The sequence below is a fragment of the Oenanthe melanoleuca genome, chromosome 20 (assembly GCF_029582105.1).
Source record: "Oenanthe melanoleuca isolate GR-GAL-2019-014 chromosome 20, OMel1.0, whole genome shotgun sequence".
Taxonomy (NCBI): Eukaryota; Metazoa; Chordata; class Aves; order Passeriformes; family Muscicapidae; genus Oenanthe; species Oenanthe melanoleuca.
In genome coordinates, this window is record NC_079353.1 from 6,815,351 (window position 1) to 6,835,347 (window position 19,997).

The following is a 19,997-nucleotide window of genomic DNA, read 5'->3' on the forward strand; positions in this document are numbered from 1 at the left end:
TTATATCACTCTGAAATCCAGAACACATCTGGGTAAGAATAAAAAAATTCAGATACTTCTGATGAGAAGATGGACCATCGGGCATTTCTGCAGATTGTTAAGTAAAACATGAAAAGGAAAGCAAATCTCAGATATTAATTATTCTAAGAAGCAAATAAAATGGATGTTATAAATTTATAAATAAACAGGATGACACTGCACAATTCCTTAACATCCAAAGCAGGATAAACTGAGATGAAAAGTCCTGCAGAACATTCACAAATGCTGACTACTGAAGTGACAGCTTTCCACCAAGGGATTACTCACCACTTGTGTATGTTAGCTGCTGTTACATCACCAGATTTAAATGAAGACTAAACCCTGCATGGCCAGACAAGAGAGGAAAGGAAAGATGCGCAGGAAAACTACACTTCAAAGAAGTATTCAGTTTTATTTCTACCCTAGGCCAAAACCTAGGATGTTTCACACCCAAACACACCTTAGAGAAGACCATTAAACATAGAAACAGTTTCTGAAAATGACAGAGCTATGTAATGCAAATAATCAACCTCTGAAAAGCTTCCTTTGTTCCTGGGTTCTACAAACATTGGCTTCACTTCTTCTATTCTTTTGGCAAAATCATGCTCCTGTTAGAAAGAGAAGGAGCAGGTCAGAAATGCCAAGTGAGCTCACACCACAAGAACAGAAAAGCTCAGAAATGGTCACTACACTTCACCAGCACAGCGTGTTCCTCTCTTGCCAAACACAGCAAGAGATGGAAGCAGAAACATGCAACCCCCTAAGAGCACTAACAGTGGTTACTTGCAGCTGGTGCACCCCAGACATGAGCAGTGACATCTTCCACTAGAAGGTCTTTAACATGGTTAAATGGAATAACTACAGGCTGCCTGATCCATGTATCCAAACTACCTAATGAGGGCAGAGTAAAGAACATACTCTCCAATATTCCAGGCTCTTATCCATGACAGGATAGGATGGGAAGAACACCAACAGCCCATGTGGCACAACTCGCACCAGGTTACCTGCAGAGAGATAAGTGTGGAGCTGAGGGCATTTTCATCCTAGGATGGAGAACATGGACTGCAGAGGAAAAACAACAGCTACTTTGAAGTTTTTCTACTTTCTTGATGTGAATGGTTGTGTATTAGAAGTTGTTTTCTTTCTTAAAATAATTTGATAATCTTGGCAAGGTGTAAGCTTTAACAAAGAAGCCAAACCAGCTTTCATTTCTTCTTCAAGCATTTCTAGATTTAACAGATTCTTTTCAATCATGTTACCCAGCTATACAAATGCTCTTCTTTTATTCTGTCCTTATGTGTTATGACTTTGTAATTCTATTATACTTATAAAACATTACCAAACCAATAAACGCTGACTTCAGGCAGGCTTGACACAGTTTAAAATATCACAAGAAATTGCATTGATTTCCTGTGATCCTCAATTGCTCTGCTCCTCTTTGGTTGCTACTGATTTTCTAGTTTGAGCTACTTTCTGATTGTGCTTAGGAATCTCATTTTTGACCCAAACACAAGCTCCTGACAAAAAAAATTAAGTTCAGACTTGGAAATATGAAGCCAGGGAATCTATTTTGTGTTCTATTACAGCAGTCAGTTGCCTTGAGCAAGCAGAAACACAGAAAAATCAGATATCAGCGAGATATGCACTGCAATCCTTCACCTTTTTGTTACTGCACTTCTTTAGCACTGCCCTTTCTAGATTTCCAAAAATCCTGGGCATGAATCCATTTCTGAAACCCACACACTTCACTTACCAATTGTTTTTCCCAGAGAAGATAAATAATCCTCTGAAAACCTAGAAAAAGAAAAAAGAAGAAAAATCAAATAACATAATTATATTTCCTTTTCTATGCTTTTTATCCACACTGACTTCCTTTGATATTCATCCAAAATAGCATTTCCAGATTCCCACTTGCTCTCCCTCCTGTGGCAAGCATCAACACCAACGGCAGGAATTAATAACACCTTGACTACATTTTACTGATACTATGAAATATTCTTATTAATAGCTCTGAAGATGATCTAAACTTCAATACTTCAAAATATACAGGTAGAAATGGGCAACCATGTGAGTAATAAGACACATGTGAGGGTTCTGCCAGAAAAGTTTGCCAAGCCTGATGAATTAGGTGTGGTGCTGCTGCAGGGCAAAAAGGGTGAGTTCTGTTACTATGGTTATTATTTAGTAAATCACTTTCTTTGGCTGAAGAAGTCCTGCTCTCCAATGAGCCATATTTATGTTCTTCCACACCTGACTGAAAATTCCCCTGTTCTCTCATACCTTTATGTTCCTTTCTTTTCAGTGCCCTGTAGTTTTGTGTACTGTTTTCCCAGAAAATTTATATATGCAGGGAAAAAACCTAACATATATACTTTATAAGACCTACAAATACCAGTATCAACACAGATGTTGTCGAAACACAGTGAATCCCTTTCCTTCAAAAAATCCCCGTGTTCTAAAGCCTTGGAGGGGTGGAATCCCCAACCCTCCTTCTTTAAAACATAGTATCTTCAACAGAAATACACTGAAATGGCATATTAAAACTATTGAAAATGAGAAATCCAGTCTGAGGGTGTTCCAGATCACAATTTTTCTGTAAAAACCCATTACAATTGCTGAGTCCCTTTTCTGTTCTATGGAATATTTGGCCTTTGCTGGCAGCAGAAGCAGTGCCAACTCTGAACAATAGATAGACAGAGGCAAAGACCACATGAGCAAGAAAAATAATGAAGAAAAGTTTGTCAAACATTTGGATATGTTTTCCTTAAGGAGAAAACCCACAGGTGAAAGAGAGGCTGGGCATGGTGACAAGCTTTAAATATAAAAATAGTTATTGTAAAGGCCAGTCATGTTTCAAGTCAATTAAGCTTTCAGCAAAAAAAAAAAATTGTATGGGATTTAGTGTGGCTCCTAGGGGATGGCTGTGGGTGCAGGTCCCAGCTGAGGCTGGTCAGGGCCATCAAAGACTATGAGTGCCTTGGTACCTGATCCCTTCCAGACCTCCAGTGCTAAATTTTCAGTAGGAGTGGTTAAAGGGTGTTGTTATTCAGTATTAATTCAAGAAAACCACTAGAGATCCCTTACCTAACTATCATACTCCTGTTAACAGAACCCAAAACATTGGAACCCAAAACTTCAAAGCAGGATTCCACATGGAAGTTCATTACCTTCTTTCATAGGTGGAAGTAAGCACAGTTCCATCAGGCCCCTTTGGAATGATCCCAACCCAGAGCTGGTGTTTATCAATAACATGAGGATTCTCCAGGCAAACAGGAAAAGGGCTGGAGAAAAAAAGAGGAAGATCCCAGTCATATCCATAATATGATTCCCTACCAGTTCCAGAACCACATAATGGTTTGGATGGAAGGAATCTTAAATCTCATCTCATTCCACCCTTCTCCCATGGGCTGGGACACCTTCCACTATCTCAGGGTGCCCCAAATCCTACCCAGCTTGGTCTTGAGCACTTCCAAGGATGGGGCAGCCACAGCTTCCCTTGGCAAGCAGAACACTTTAAAATGCTGAGATAAAATCTAAATCCACGAGAGCAGCATGTTCACTTCAGGAATGGCAGCGTTCCCACATCCAGGTACTCACATCTGCATTTCCATGGTAAATGAAGAGAGGGGGGAGAGTGTCCCACTGGTGAGGATGATTGTCCTGACTCCCTGTCGAACGAGCTCGTGCATGCTGTACCCAGGGCTGAAACACCAATAGCTTAAAGTCTTCCCTGCATTTAATAAAGAGAAAACACTAAGAAGTCAGTCAAAGTGGAGAAATTAAGCTATGACCAGAACTGGGCACATTGCACCCAAACTTCTGAGAATAAACCAGACTGCATCCAAAGTTAAAACTCCAGATGTATGCTATGTCCTGCTTTGGTTCTTCCCAGATTTAATGACTGTTAATTAAAACATCACTCCTCCCTCATGATCTAATAAGAAAGTATGTCCAAGCTTGCACTTGCTTGAAAAAAGAACTCCTTGTCTATGAGGAATTTCCTATATATCTATATAGGTTATAAATCTTTCACCTAAACTTCCCACTTTCCCCACAGTCAACTCTCAAATATTTCAATTTCTGCTCAAATCTTTTGTGGGATGTGGTGACATATACACAGATATGTATTTTAGTGCATGACTCTGAAAATATATAATTTATCAGCAGAATATTAAGAACAATAAATAAATTGCATCCGTCATTTTTTCCATTGCTCAGCTCAAGCTTGCTAAAAACTGCATCAGCTTCTCAGAGACACAGGCACAAAGGAATGAAAACAATACCCACGTCAAGAACAAGAGCAGCCAAATAAAACACCACCTTTTGTTTCCCTTTCTGATTCTGCTTTACGTGATTAGTTTTAGTCATAAAAATAAATACCTCTCATCCAAGTATCATGTGCATCTTTTTTTAGATTTACACATCTCAATCAAAGCCTTCATTTCCAAAAGAAAAAACTGACGTTTTCAGGAAATCCCCATTAATATTTGCCCAGTGAGTCACTTACTGCTTTGAATGACGAGTGAACATTTACTCTTAACTAAAGTTTTACCCTTCCATCTCATTTGGACAAACACATCCAAACAATGCCCAAATTCTAGAAGACTCACATTCCAAAATTCAGCAAATTCTGTATCTTTCTAACTCACACTAACAATTGGTGCAAATTAGTTTCAATCTGTGTATGGACAGGCCAGTGAGTATCTACAGACAAGAACAAAATCACTCAGCCAGGAACCCAAGAAATTCCAGAACAAAACCAAACTGGGCTGATATGGGAAGGACACCAACCCCTTATGTCTGCTCCTCCAGTGCTCAGCTGGAAACACATTTCCACATAACCCAGCATAACAACTGCCAGGCACCAGTTCCCAGCTCCTGGACAAGTTGGAACTGCTGCACATTTTTAGCCTGTGTGCTGCAATTATGTCTTTAAGCTTAACAACAATAAATCCATTTTCAAGGTCCCATTCACCAGATGGAAGTGTTGGACGTTAAACAAAGCTGATCTCTGCAGCAGCTTTTTCCATTCCATTCCTGGTACAAAGGACAGCTAATACAAGGAGACATGGCTTGCTAATAGTTTACAACATGATGATTTAGAGCAAACCATGAATAAGAGCATTTTAATTAAATGCTAAACTGCAACAGTCCAATATTGTTGACATAAACAGCATCTATTCCCAGATGACTCAGGCAGGAATCTCATCAGCTGTCCCAAGCTATGTCCCTTCTCAGCACCAATTACTTTGTAGAGAATGATGTTTGAGTGGATAAGTTCCACAAAATCCCTGGAAAACAGCTGTTCTTAAATATTTGAATTATTTCTATACCATTTGCTGTATCACTACAGGAAACCAGAGACTCAATCTATCATGTCTGGCCTCTGCTAGGCTTACATAAAACACAAGTCTCAGCATACTCAGGTGTATTACACAGGTACTTGCAAAAACTCTTTTTACTTGAAAAACAAATATATCAGGATCCATCTACTGAATCACAAAATTCTCTCACTGCTTTGTATTTCTGTGTATAAATCCTCCAAGCGGAGCAATTAACCTAAGTGTTTGTATTAGCTTCTTCCTGCACCCATCTTTAACCAAATCTACTCAGAATTATTCCAGTATCTTAAAATTCCAATTAAGCAATATCTCAGGAAAACATTTGTAGATTACCAAATAGCACTAACTTTGTGGAAACATTTAAGGGGATATTATGTGCAAATCCAGTAAATTCTTGGAAATTCTTTCTTTGAAAAATTTTACTTTTGTTCTTAAAAGAACTTCCATGAAACAGATACATACTCCTGAGCACTTAAAGGACTAATTAAGTAGATAGTTATGAGGCAAAGTATTTACAAAAATCCCTGAAGAGTGCTGTGTTAAGAAGGCTTACGTAAAGGGATCTGCATCTGTCTTCTCTAATTGAAAATATTTTGTTTTCAATCTAATTATTAAAAAAATAAATTTAAAAAAAAATCAGAAAGAATGAATGCTGCAGTCCAACAAAGCCAAGCTTGGTGCTGCTTTATAGGAGCATTAGGATAAGCCTTTGATTCAGAAGCCAAGTTTCTTTTCTTCTAAAAATATGGTTTTGAAGAATGGAAATATTGAGGTAATTCCAGATTCTGGGTTCTGCAGAGCATAATGAACAAAACAGGTGGGAGGAGAGAGAAGGAGAGCACGAAACCCCAGTTGAACTGGAAAGAATAGGTGAAGCTGAAACTATCAAGAACTGGCAACACATCCTGAAGAATTTAGAAAGTTGCTCAAAGCAGGAAGTTTCGCAAAGCAGGTCATCCCAGAGAAGGTAAACATGCCCACGGCACGGGATTTTCTGCCTAAGAACTCACATGATCTGGACCCGACCTCTTGCACATCACATGAACCTTCCCTACAGAGCTCTAAATGAGCTGTTACAAACTGTAACACCTCCACAGCATGAATCATTCAACAGACAATGAGAACTTCCATGGAATTTAGCTTTATACCAATTCAACAAATATTTTTGCCATCATAACTGTACCTGAATCCCGTTCTTGCCAAAGGCAGTTGCGGCCTTATTCAATATAAATTCTGTGTTTAACTCAACACAGTCATACAGAGAAATCCAGCTGGTATGAGGAGTACAGAACAAGTCATGAACATTGTTATCAACCTGAGGGTTGGAGGAGAGTTCCCCATTCTTGGAAGCTCTGAACATTTTCTCTACACCAATACAAACAACAATTTCATAACGGAGATGATCTTCTTTCACCAGAATCATTGCCCTAAAAGAACTCCAGCAGTGCACAAAACAACAATGGTACTAGAAATTTTTATACTGAGATGGCAAGTGTCACCTCCCCTTCAGAAATAACCATGAAAGTGAAAAGCTTGTCCCCAACTGTCTTAGGTTGCAATGCAAGATGAAACCAGCAGTATGGTTGGTACACCTCTTCCATGAGCCATTGCTCATAACTCTGGGGGGGATATCATCTGGTAATGGGCCAGCTGTTAAACCAGGTGGGACAGTTTTCTTTATCTCTTCCACTAACCCATCCTTCCTCCAGGGAGATTTCTTCTCTTAACGGGCCACTGAGTCCCACTGCTTGACTGATAAAAATTACATTATCCCATTGGGAGATGCTCCACCCAGGGGGAGCAGCCAAGCATTCCTGCCTGTATATAATCCGAGATTTGGAAAATCAGAGCAGCCTTTTTCCACTGGATTCCCAAAGGAAGACCTGGGCCCATCTTCATCACCACTGGACCTTCAGAGAAAAGCTGCATTTTTCTACAGGTACGTTGCTTCAACTGAACCACATCTGTCACTGCAGGGTGACTGCAGCCACCATTTAAGGGACTGCTACCAACACCCTGACTGATGGGGTGTCAGCTTGGATTCTGACTCTGTTAGTGTCTTTTTGTATTACTCTATTTTTATTTAAATTTTCCTAGTAAAGAACTGTTATTCCTATTCCCATAGCTTTGTCTGAGAACTCCCTAATTTCAAAATTAAAATGATTTGGATGGAGGGGTTTTACATTTTCCATTTCGAGAGGCTCCTGCCTTCCTTAGCAGACACCTGTCTTTCAAACCAAGACACCAATTCATTGTATCCACAATGGAGCTGCATTTGTTTTCTTCTATTTGAATTAGAAAGGAGCAGTTGAGGAGTTTTCAATCCAGCTTTTGCATGAACCTCCCCAAGAGAAGTCCTGTACCTTGTCTTTTTGAAGCTGATGAATTCCAGAGATCTGTCCTTTGTTTCTTTTTCTGATTACCATTATCCAAATGAATATGTACCTGAAGAAAAGTAACAAACATTTCTAGCAATGGCTGCAGAAAAGGAATCTGAACTTCATCCCTCAAAACAATCTGGCCCACATTAAGAGTGATTAATGCAATTAGTGTTACTTTTATAGTGTTATATATATATATATATGGTTCTATAATTTCCCATCTCTTTTCTACTTTGCTTCCAATATTTCATAACTAAGAAGCAGAAAAGTGCATCATCATCCAACCAGTCATTTTTGAGTCAGATGATGGAAGCAGCTTTTCATGGGCTGACCTGAGCAGAGACCAAGAGCCCAATTATTTGGGTATTTCCACCAGCATAAACCACAGATTAAATGTAGAACACTATCGTGGTGGAAAGATTTGCGTCATTTGGCAACAAAAATAGTACCAAGTATTAATGAGATATGTAGAAAAGGATCTGTTCCTAAAATTCAACTTCAGGGAGGAGCTTTAGTGGCTCAGCACTGGGCTAAACTAAAAACACATTATTGGAAGAACACATTAATTCTTGCTAAATATCCAATATAAAAATTTTCAGAAATTCCCATTTGCTGCACTTTCTTAATTTAATTTATAAGTTCCTTTAAAAATTGTATTTCTCTTCAGAATCTAAATCCAATACAGTTCCTTTTTTTATTTCTTCTTCTTGTGTCTTCTTTTTTTCTCCCTGTAATCAACATCACTTGCTATACTATCCACATATTTCCAAGTCTCAGACACATGAAGCACAGACATTAAATGCTGTGAGGAAAAGTGCAGAACACAAAGCCTCCCATACCTTGTAATATTTAGATACTGCCTGACGTGGCAGGTACCCTGTTGTGACTCCTTCTGGGGGATCAATGCTGAATACTGTCTGGAAAATGGAGGGAAACACAACCACAGAATTATTTAGGTTGGAAATTACCTCCAAGTCCAACGTGTGACTGATCCCCACCTTGTCCCCAGCCCAGAGCACTGAGTGCCATGTCCAGGCATTCCTTGAACACCCCCAGGGATGGGAACCCCACCACCTTTTGCTTCCAGTAAATCCCTAATGTATCTGCATTGAGAAGCATCTCTACTAAAGTTACTGCTGCAATAACCTTAAATGTATTTCCTTATTCTTGTAATCAAATAAGAAGAGAACCTTGAATAAATATGGTTCTTCGGGGCGATTCCTGCTACCCATGTGGTGCTCTCATTGTTCCAAAAACTACAAGTCAGTATCTAAATATACTCAAACTAGACAAATAACAAGTTTATTATTCACACTGTTCATTACTCTGGCTGTGGATAAACAAACACTCTTATGAGATCAGTCACAAGCAAGCACAGAAGAACTTTTTGAGTTCGTTCAGTTTAAAATTTCATCTGTGGTCCCTCTGCCAGTAACACTCTGCTTAGAAAAACAATCAAGTTGTAATCATATCTAATTATCCATACATTAAATTAAACTTTCCCCCCTTTCCTGTATGTGATGTCTCATGACTACAGATGATGCTCTTGCAAACATAACACATCCCAGTGAAACTTCAATGAAAACAGCTGTGGTTCTCAAATATTTACAACTTTGTTAATTTTTCTAAACAAAATTTGTCCAGACATTGATAGGAATTACCCAAGCTCATAAGAGTATCAGCTAGTAACAAGATGTTTCCCAGCGACTAAAAAAAAAAAAAAGCACAATTCCTGGAAATATTTACTTCTGAAAAATAGCCAAAAATATGGCGTACAAAAGAAATTTTGTTAAATGTTCTTTGAAAAGGAAAAAAAAATTACTATTAATTAAAACAAGCTGGTGATAAATTAAGACTCAAAGGCAAGAAGCAAACACTGTTTACCCAACAAAAACTCAGTCTTAGTCGCACCCATCTCAAGATTGCAAACTATCCCCTGGCAGATCCTTTGCAGTCACTGTCCACATGCATGTCCTCAGCAGCAGAAAAGGGATCTGAGCTTTCTCCTCCAAATTCAAATCTCCTTTTATCTATCCACAGCCCAAAAGAACACATACAGACAATTATTCCCAATCTTGGACAACAGTCCTCTGGGATCAGGGGACCTGGTTGCTACTTCTGAATTTTCTCATCTCTCAGCATTGAAACCCTGAGAAACCAATTTAAATTATGTTCACCTGGCCTTCCCTCAGCAACATCTCCCAGTACAAACCATTTGCTACCAGTGTACACAAATCCCTACTACTGTATTGGAACACACATGAAGGCTTTTAATTTGTTTAACCACTGCTAGAAAAATTAAATCCCCTGTGTGCCACTGTGAATGCAAACCCTCACAAATACCCATGCATTCAGAGTTCAGTGTTGCAAACCTGCCAGGACCATTAAAAACACACCCAGGAAAAACTTGTCTTTATCACACAGGTCTGCAAGGTTTGAACATATATTTCATTTTCATTTTTAAATAAGGTGTTAATCTCTGGTGCCTTTTTGCACACATATATTGGGCAGATCACTGGCCCACTGCACCTCTGAATTTTATGGGGCTTGCTTGGGATTTTCATAGTCAAAGTTTTGGAAGTGCCCAACTGACAGCATTATGTGGATACCCACAAGCGTCACATTCAGTTCCTATGGAACTGAAAAAAACTTTGTTTTAGACATCTCATAAGTTAATAACTAAATGAAAAAATACTGTTAAATTATATTTTGTTTGCTTTTTTCCTTAGCCTCTCTTGTTATTTCGTGAGAAGATCTCCTATTCCCAAACACTGCTACAAATAAGTTCAATGACCCAGCTCCACCTGGTGGATGCTAAGCCCAGCCAAAAATTCAGCATCTCCAAAAAGGGAGACCAGAACTACAAAAGAACAACCTGGGTAAAAATCAGATTAATCCATCCCATCAGGCAGCAGATTTCTCCTCAAAAATTACAAACTTGCGCCACTGCACAAGTGTACATCCCAACATGAATAAAATTGATCCAATATCTTTCCATATCTTTTAAACCAACTCTTCTATCTTTATAGAAGAAGCATTAAATATTTACCTGGATAATATCTGAGACCTTATGCAATCCAGATGTATTGATAAATATTCCAGTACCTGGAGAGAGCAATACAAGATAACTCTTAAAACACAAATATACATCCTCTTGTGTATAGCCACACCTTATCTGAACAGCTCAACACTCTGAATACAACTTGAAAATATTTTCTGAAACAAATAATTTATTTCATGTTTTTCACTATTATTCAAGATGCAAAGAGAAATATAAAACTGCCATCCCGTGTCTGACACACTGGGAAGCTGTCATCCCAGAAAAATTACATACTTACATTCTTAAAGCTTCTCTGCATTAAAAATGGGAAAGGAGCTAATCAAAGCAGCAAGTAGAGAAGCAGTTAAAAGAACATATGAAATACACTGATGGTGGGGATTTTGCAGCAGAAATTATCAACAGATGCACTTGTCAGGCCAGAATGCAAATGGCTAAAAGGAGAAAGGTGCTGGGCAAAGGAAAAAGGAAGGGTGGATGTGTCATCCAAGGATGCCCTTGAAGAACTGCCTGTATTCTACTCCCTTCAATGTTTTTTTTCTGAAGAGTTTTCTGGTAAGAGCTAAATAATTTTCTTAACACATTTAGAAGTTGAAAAATTTTCTTTATAGAAAGCAATTTAAGAACAAGATGCTGACAGATATTAGAACAGAAGCTTCTTAAGGAAAAAAAAACCCAAACCCATATTATATGATTCTCTGCATTCCTGTTTTTTAACTCCAGGACCAAGGAAAAACTCAAGCCACTGGAAGCACCATCAGCAAAAACTCAGCAAGCTTCACACCACAACCCAAGTGGTTTTGGATTTGGTCTGTGCAAAAATCCTCAATGTGGGTGAATGGGCCCATACATGGGTACACACTCGTGTTTGGACACAAGGTGGTTCTTAGCATTAGTTCAGTTACATAACCAGACATAAAATATGTTTCCCAGCAGAGGACCCTGCAAGTCTTAATAAAAAGACACAAGTCCTTAAGATCAGATTATAGCTTATGGAAGCTTTGCCATTTGATTGTCTCCCTTAACAACACAAATTTCTAATTACTTCCACTAAAGAGGAAAGTCTGAGTAAAACAGCTAAAAAGTTCATGCACTTACGGCCTGTAAGAAATTGTAAAATCTGCTCCAGTGACTCCAAGAGGGACGATTTGGTCTGCAATGTTATTTGGGCCTCTGCAAACAGATCAAAGATGTAGCTGCAATTTACAAAGAAAAAGCAGAAATGGGTAAACTTTGTAAAGAATCAAGCAGGCACAAATAATGTTAATTTTTCAGAACAATTTCACCATAGAGTAGCAAAACATGTTTCTGTGTCCATAAGAATGAAAAATTTACAGGAATAAAAGTAAGTAATTGCTTATAAGGACCGAGCACAATACTGCCATGGCAGAAAGCACACAGATCACTTCATTCTCTTTTTCCATCATTCCTCTCCAACATACAATCCATTACTAATTTAGAAGCAGATGGGCATGCAATTTCCATGATTTTTATTTATTTTTTTACCATGTACAAGAGGCACCAGTTTAGAAATGGGCTTCCAGAGCTCAGAGGCACCTCAGATACATCACTGCAGCATTGGTACCTCTGCTTAAATCATGACACAAAATTGAAATAAGCACAGTGAGGAGCTTCCTCCAGCTCAGGAAACCCAAGCAGAGGATTTTCCACCCTTGAAACACCAAAAAAGGGAGTTCCTCCAATAATAGTGTTTATACAAATAGGGGATTTAAGGAAAACCAAAACCTTGAATAAATACTATTCCCAGAAACTAGAATAGAGCTATAACCCCAACAGCTGACCCTCCTCTAATTTGCTGTATTTTAAACATTTAAACACATTAATGAGAAGAAATTTACCTTCCTTCTTTGGTGACTCCACTTCCATTTGCTGGCAGCTCCACTGCATCAATAGCACTTTCAAGTTGGAGAAGAATTTCTTTAGGAAAATTAAGAGGAAAAACGTTAAAGTGCACTGAAAGTCATGTCTGGGACACACCTAAGTAATTTTTTCAAATGTACTTTATTACAAAGGCTATTATAAAAGAGAGCAGCCCAGCTGTTCTCTCAACTCTGTAAACAAACCCAAATTATCAAAACTAATTTCCTGGATATCAACTTTAAATATTCAAATTCAACTCTAAGAACTTCCATGACCTCAACTCCTAAATGAAACTGAAGTCAACAGTTAATTGTCAAACTCTTCTTTACAGACAAGGAAAGTTGTTCTTGGAAATGTTTGTATATATGAGACGTCTCAAGCTCTTGCTGTTAACTTCAGGTTCTAACAGCAGAATCATGCAACTGATGCAATTCCAGCACAGTGACAAGATTAGAAAACATGGGAACTTCTAACAAAGAAGGAAAATACATTAATCTGCCAAATCTCTCTTCTTGGGAAAAAACTAACTAAACATTCCAAAAAGCTCTTGGGAAAAGCCAAACAACTTAAGCCTCTATGAATGTCTCAGTTATAAGTAACGTATATGGCAAAGCTACATGAATTTGATTAATAATTGTTGACCTTTTGAAACTGTTTCAACAACAATTTTTAACAACACAAAAAAAAAAAAAACTTACTCTTGATCTTTGCTATATCTTCCAGTTCCATGTTCAGACCTGTTGAAAACAGTAAAGATTTCAGGTTGTTTCACATCTATTTCATTCCCAGTTTCTTTATGCCTTTCTAGAAATTATGGCTATGAAGGTTAGAATTGGAAGCATGGAAAGGTATTTTTTGTGCTCCCCTCACTGCTCTCTTTCATAACCCCTCATGTCATATTGGTTTGATCAAATCTTCCAGTGTCTGGCAACAACTACTAATTAACAACAAATTATTTACTAATGAGAGAGTAAATTTCCCAGAAACTTTCCATAAAGTTATTTTCCAGTTCTTGGTAGTGGCACTTTATAATCCCAGAGAAACAATGATGTGCCACTGTCAACACACCTGAACTGGCCAACTCCATGTTGAATTCAGCATTGATGTCATTCTGTTGAACCACTTTGGCTTGTTCCTCTAGGACAACATTTATTGCATCCACTGCTGAAGCCAAATCATAGGGAGTCAAATCAAAAGAAGAGGACTCTTCACACAACTTCTCCTAAAATATAAGGAATAGAAGAATTATTCTGACCACTCTGTGTGCTGTTTGTTCAGGCAGCTTCAGACATGAAGGAGTGCAGATGAACAGGTTTGATTTCATTTTTCATCTCCAGCTCAGGCTGTTCTGACTGTTAATATGCACCATTCTTTCTGAAATGTAGACCAGATTTTGCCCCTTCCACATTATGAACATTCTAGAGAGTACAGACAGCAATTCTGATGTTCAAACAGGATATTTTTTTACTTAGAGAATTGGTTTGCTCTTCAAAAAAGCTATTTCTATACTTTCTATTTTAAAAGTAGTAATGGTTTAAACACTCAAGATTAGTAAGCATAACAAAACTTTCTCTGATTTGAAAATTAAATCACATATTGCTTTGCCAGAAGTTTTCATTCACAAAAAGGATCATTTCTCCTGAGGAATGACAATAAATAATAAGGTCTGATCTACACAAATATTTGACTGTAATAACTACGAAGAAATAAGTTATAAAGAAAAAAAAAGCTGAGCGAGTGGCATGTGTAAACAATCTGATCAGAAAGAAATTAATTTTATTTCAGGGTAATCACTAAATTTCCACATATTAACCAGGAAGAGACAGCACCATCAGATAGCTATTGCAAAACAAGAAGCTGTTCTGGCTAATTTCTGCATGCAGGCATCTATTAGTACTTCCTGCACACTACAAAGGGAAAACCAAATCCAAATCCAAACAACTGCGACAAGATTTCCACACATTTTTTCAATGGAAAGAGAGATGTTCTGATGAAAGGAGCAAATCCTGAATGCAGCTATGTAAGTCTCTCTAGTGGAGAAGAACAGACATGGGTGGCTGTTTACTGAAAGGACACCAGGCACTCAGACAACAAACCACAGCTGTTCAGCAGAAATCCCACTGGGAGACTGAGGCTTCGTGTGGCAGAGAAAGGGACATATTTCAAATGTTCCTTTGCATTTCATCATTTAGGATAAGAGCTGCAGTTTCAAGCCAGCTAAAAGGAAGAACTCATAAGGCAGCATTTTTTTTTTTTTATTTTTTTTTTCTTGTTTTCCTCTGTGAGGACTTGGAATATTACGAGTCCTGTTTGCTGTCTACTGCACTTGGGAGAGGTGATGCAGCTGAGCTTCAAGAATGGGTCTTTCATGATTTTTTACACAGTGTTTTCTTAGAAGTCTCCAAGAAAGGAAGCACCTCATAAATCTGGAGAGGTAGCCTTTAGAAAGAAACCATCACTTTGTAAAAAAAAAAAAAAAATCAGTAGTGTCAACAGGCTGTTAATTAAACTACAAAAATTTAACCGTCACAGAAACAAGAAATGTTCATGATAACAGACATCAGCAACACACATCTGAGTAGAGATTTTATAGGCTGTTTGTAATGGGTCAGGGTCTGTTTTACACTTTGGATGCAGATTGAAAAATGGTAACAAGACCAGAACAACTCACCACATTGTGAGCTTCATCAAGTATCACCACAGTCCCCTTCAGGTCCAAGTTGTGTGATTTCCTGCTCTAAAGACGAAACCAGAACAAAGAAATGGACAAAAAGACCACTGAGAAATATGGATTTGATTGGCTGAAAAAGTGGATGAGGAGATACTTTTGGGTTTTCATGTATTTTGAAGTTGAGCTGGTTTTTTTCCTTTGAGAAAACTGCAAGTAATGGCTGTGGCTGCCCACTACAGAAGCCACAGAATCACTTTCTCTGGAAATGAAGGTGCTAAAAATGTATCATGTAAATGCTTACAGAAGTTACAATTTGTAATAAATTTTTAAAAAAACAGGTCTGCCATATTTGGATTAGTTTAACTAATTTGAGAAAGTTTAATTATTCATTTGAGTCACTTTGAGTCCTTTTTGGCAATAAAGATCTGGGAGAAGTGGGGTGTAAAGCAGAAGATTTGCCTTGTATTTACAATTTCATGCTTGTGTTGTCTTTGCAAGTGGATATTCTGGAAATACCCCCTCCAGTACCACATCACTTCATTTAACAATGCTTCTCTGCTTATAGGGCTTAAGGGATTTTTTAAATTTCTTTTTTAATTTATTAAACTCTCGGTCTTCCTGCAGCAGCGTAGTGCAATCTGGCTTTTACTATAATTCATGAATTATATCCAAGTTGCATGAAGATGTCATCACCTTTGTTTCCTCAACAGAGTTTTCAAAAGTTTCATTTTCTATCCATGAAATACAGACAGCTTATTACAACTGTTTGTACAGAAGGCCAGAAATTATTTCCAAGGGATATGTCCAATCTCTACTGAAAGCTTCCTTATTCTGAAAATCATACAGCAGCTGCAGAAACAAAAATGCCTCAGATTGCATGCAAAAATAAATACTGCAAAGTGTGTGACTGAAGATTTATGTCTAGAAGGTGAACACCACCTAAAAATGGCACCATGTTCTGCAAAGCTAATTCTACTAATATAGAAACATCTCAAACTTTTTTTTTTTTTTAAATCATGAGAAAGAATCTACAGAGAAAACCCTCAAATGTCATCCTCCATAGTCCTGAATTTGAAATGGGGTTTGGTCAGTTTTGAATCATATATAATTCATTCACTTGCCAGGCATCACTCTTCACTGTTTATCCACTAAAACCCAACATAAGACAAACAGAAGAACAACTGTATTTAAAAGCAGAGTTACATGTTACCTTTGAGTCTAGTAAATAGTTGTAAGGCATAAAAATAATGTCTGCTTGCTGCTTCAGGCTTCGAGAGAGATAATAAGGACAAGCCCTGTTTAAAAAACAAACAAACGAACAGTACAAACTATAATGCTTGAAGAAATATTAAGAGAGCATTCAACATTCATGCATATGATACACAAATGGATTAATAAAAGTGAATAGAGAAACAATTTTCATTATTTCCAAAGTCAGGGGGAGGAAGGTAAGAGGGGACCACTCACCTGTGCTTGTTTCCATTTTTAACCAAGTCTTCAATATCCATGATTGACTCAATCAGTTCTTTCTCTGTACTCTTTTCTGTAAAAGATTACATTAAAACCACCAGCTTAGGTGAAGGTATCGCACAAAGATTTGCTGTTACCCTGATCATCAAACTCATCCACTTATATTTCATTCTTGAAAGCCAGTAACAGAGAAAAAAACACAGACAGGTGAATTCTGCCAATTCTTCCAAACCTTTCCAGCTGCCCAGCAAATCCCTCCCTTTCCAAAAATCAGGGCTTATCTTCCAGGGGAAGCTAAGGTGAGCCAGACTCACCTTCCACATTGTTATAGAAATGACAAGCACGAGCCATCACTTTCATTCGGCACATGTAGATCTGGAAAGCAAAACCTATTTCAGCCCAGAGCAGCACAGCTTGTCAGGCACTGAAAGCAGCTTAAAGAGTGAAATCAGTTCCAACACTAGCTAATGAATAAATGCTAATCACAGCTCTTCAGCTACAAAACCACATGTCCTGCTCACCTTGCAAGTCAGACTCTTTTTCTGCAGCATGGAACACTTACATGCTCAGAGAAAAATGCATTATATTTTACCATTAATGATTTTCAAAGCAGTAATCTTTGATATTGTAAAAATAACAGCTAAATCAATAACTGAAGGAATGTTTTGAAATTATTATTGCTCTTGTCAAACATATAAATAGCAGATCAGAAACTAAACTACAAATTATTAGCTGTCATGTTCTATACAGTGACATAATTCTCTGGATAGAAAATGTCACCAGAGACTCAGAATTACATTTTGCACTCACAAAACTAGAAACTAAACATTCCTAAAAACACATTTACAATTACTGTGTTTTCCTGCAGCCTCCTGTAGGTAAACAATGCCAGAGTGAAGAATGGCACAGAAATGACAAAAAATCCTCCATGTCCTCTCTGAACATCCTCTCCAGGCTCTGAGCTCACCTGCATGTGGTTGCCCTCCTGTCGCTTCACTTCAGGATTGATGCAGAGCTGCTCCCTGGATCCCAGCACACAAATCTTTGGCCTGGATACACAAAACTGGCATTTAAAATAAGGCAAGAAAGAACAGAGTTGAACATGCTTAGATTCAATATATCAAAAGTGAAAGATTTGGGAGAAACAGACAAGCCCAAAGCAGGTGTCAGAGCCAGAACAAGCCAATTAGTCTGTCTGTAACTGATGTGTGTGTTCTTGGACTCGGAGGCAGTGCATCTCTGCTGGCAGCAGTGGGTGCTAATAAGCAGCAGCAGCTCACAGCAAGAAGTCATAAGCAGCAATTTACACCATCCACCACAAAATCTGGGTTCTGTTATGACAGCGCAGCCCAGGCAGCTGGGGCCTGTCATCCTTTACAAGCTTTGCCCAGCTGGTTGTGATGGTCAGACCAAGGTTAGGACAGAACCGATTCACTACAAACATTCACCGTGGTTTGGGGTTTTTTGCTTATTAAAAGGTTTTATCTTTTCAATAGCTACATAAACAAATGACTATGCCTGTCCAAAGAACTCAGCTGAAAATTGGACTGGCACTGGTATAACAAAACCACAAAGTTCTTCATAGGTTTACATCAGCCTGAGGAATTCAACTTGGTAATGGCTTCCTACTGCCCCAAAAATGCCCCCAGAAAAATATAAAGAGGGAAAATTAAAAAAGGTAATCTTATAAGTTAATGCGTCAAGTAAAAAACCAAAACGAGACTAAATGCAGAAAATTCTATGACTGAAGGAGAGAGCAGAAGCTGCGAAGTATTAAAATAAACCAAACCCATCAACAAAGAAAACCAGGTTCTAAACATGCACATTAAAGGAACTACATTTCTCTGGATATCATCTTTTATGCATTGATCCACAGAACTTCAAACAGTAACTACACCAGAGGGGTTTCTCTACCTTTTCTTTGAACAAGGACACTACCCTAAATCATACTCACCTGTACACTGTGTTCTTTAGCTCATTAATGACCTGTGTAAGCTGGGAGTGAGTCCTGGAGGCATAAATTATTTTTGGAATGTCAGTGTAATAAGCTGCCAAACAGAAGAGAAAAAAAGCACAAAGACATTATAAGCATAGAAAGGAGAACTAGGGATATTCTTAGCCTCCTTCCCAGCTGGTACTATGGTAACAGTTTGCCTTGCAGAGACAGCAGGAAATGCTGTCATCTAACTATTCACATACCTAAAATGAGCTAAATGAGTTTCTAAGAAACTAAAGAACTAAATGAACTCCAAGAAAAATTCAAACTATGTAAAACCCCTTGAAAATGCATAAAATGGTGAAACTGTGCTTCAGCTGCTCAGCAATACCTCTGTAACTATTACAATTGTATATTTATTATAAAAGAGAGATAAAAGCACCTGTTGACTATCATCCCTGAGTGCAGAGGTGGTGGTACTCACTTGGGACATCTCCATCTGTGGCAGCAGTGCCCCAGGAGGACACAGGTCTGTCAGGAAAAAGCTCCACCCCATTCATGCGCTGCGCGATTTTCCGGGCGGAGATGGTGTCCTTGAAGTGCTCCCGCCAGGCCAGGGTGGAGCACAGCAGGCAGAGGGTCTTCCCTGTGCCTGTGGGGCTCTCCAAAATGCCATTCACCTTCTGTGTTGCAGAGAAAGAAAAGAGGGATTTAGGGGTTCAGTAGGACAGGTCTTGGTGCAGCACTGAAACACCAGGTGGCTGCCCCACCAAGGAACACCCACACACGAGGTCTAATCAACTCCAGAACTCTCTAACTAACTTAATGAGGCTCAATCAAAAACCCAGAGCCTGCCATCATATTTATTTAGCACAGGAATTCTATTCTCCACTCTTAGAGCAATTGGAGTGTGTCACATTGCACCATAAAATACACGGAAATATGAAAAGTTATCAAAAACCAGCCCAGAAAGTGGTAACAAGAGTGCTGGCTTCCTTTAGGATTAAGGTTTTATCCCATGTCAGTTTAGGCAGAGAACTTTGTCAGCACTTGGAACACCTATGGGGGGGATGTTACAATTTTTAAGTGTGTGGCAATACTAAAAACTGCAAAAAGCAGCAGCTGAGCTCAAGTGTATGAAAGGAATTTATATCATAAGCTCACAACACTTCGAGTTCAATGAGAGGAGGCATCAAGCAGACACTGTGATACAGAGCAATGCAGAGCCTGGTGGAAAGCC

At 38.5% G+C, this 19,997-nt stretch overlaps 1 protein-coding gene across 5 annotated transcripts in view; it reads right to left on the bottom strand.

Moving 5' to 3' along the window:
* The window catches only part of RTEL1 (regulator of telomere elongation helicase 1), a 45,943-nt gene that overhangs the window by 23,858 nt on the left and 2,088 nt on the right, over window positions 1–19,997 (bottom strand). For all 5 annotated transcript variants that reach the window (XM_056507146.1, XM_056507148.1, XM_056507147.1 and 2 more), the window contains exons 3-21: window positions 19,242–19,440; window positions 18,776–18,869; window positions 17,789–17,870; window positions 17,136–17,196; window positions 16,819–16,894; window positions 16,562–16,646; window positions 15,352–15,417; window positions 13,749–13,902; window positions 13,379–13,417; window positions 12,659–12,737; window positions 11,898–11,995; window positions 10,791–10,846; window positions 8,581–8,658; window positions 7,724–7,805; window positions 3,616–3,748; window positions 3,186–3,299; window positions 1,772–1,812; window positions 937–1,022; window positions 549–626 (exon numbers count right to left, since the gene is read on the bottom strand). In XM_056507146.1, coding sequence (XP_056363121.1) covers window positions 549–626; window positions 937–1,022; window positions 1,772–1,812; window positions 3,186–3,299; window positions 3,616–3,748; window positions 7,724–7,805; window positions 8,581–8,658; window positions 10,791–10,846; window positions 11,898–11,995; window positions 12,659–12,737; window positions 13,379–13,417; window positions 13,749–13,902; window positions 15,352–15,417; window positions 16,562–16,646; window positions 16,819–16,894; window positions 17,136–17,196; window positions 17,789–17,870; window positions 18,776–18,869; window positions 19,242–19,440 — 1,701 coding nt within the window. The remainder of the gene's footprint in view (window positions 1–548; window positions 627–936; window positions 1,023–1,771; window positions 1,813–3,185; window positions 3,300–3,615; window positions 3,749–7,723; window positions 7,806–8,580; window positions 8,659–10,790; window positions 10,847–11,897; window positions 11,996–12,658; window positions 12,738–13,378; window positions 13,418–13,748; window positions 13,903–15,351; window positions 15,418–16,561; window positions 16,647–16,818; window positions 16,895–17,135; window positions 17,197–17,788; window positions 17,871–18,775; window positions 18,870–19,241; window positions 19,441–19,997) is intronic.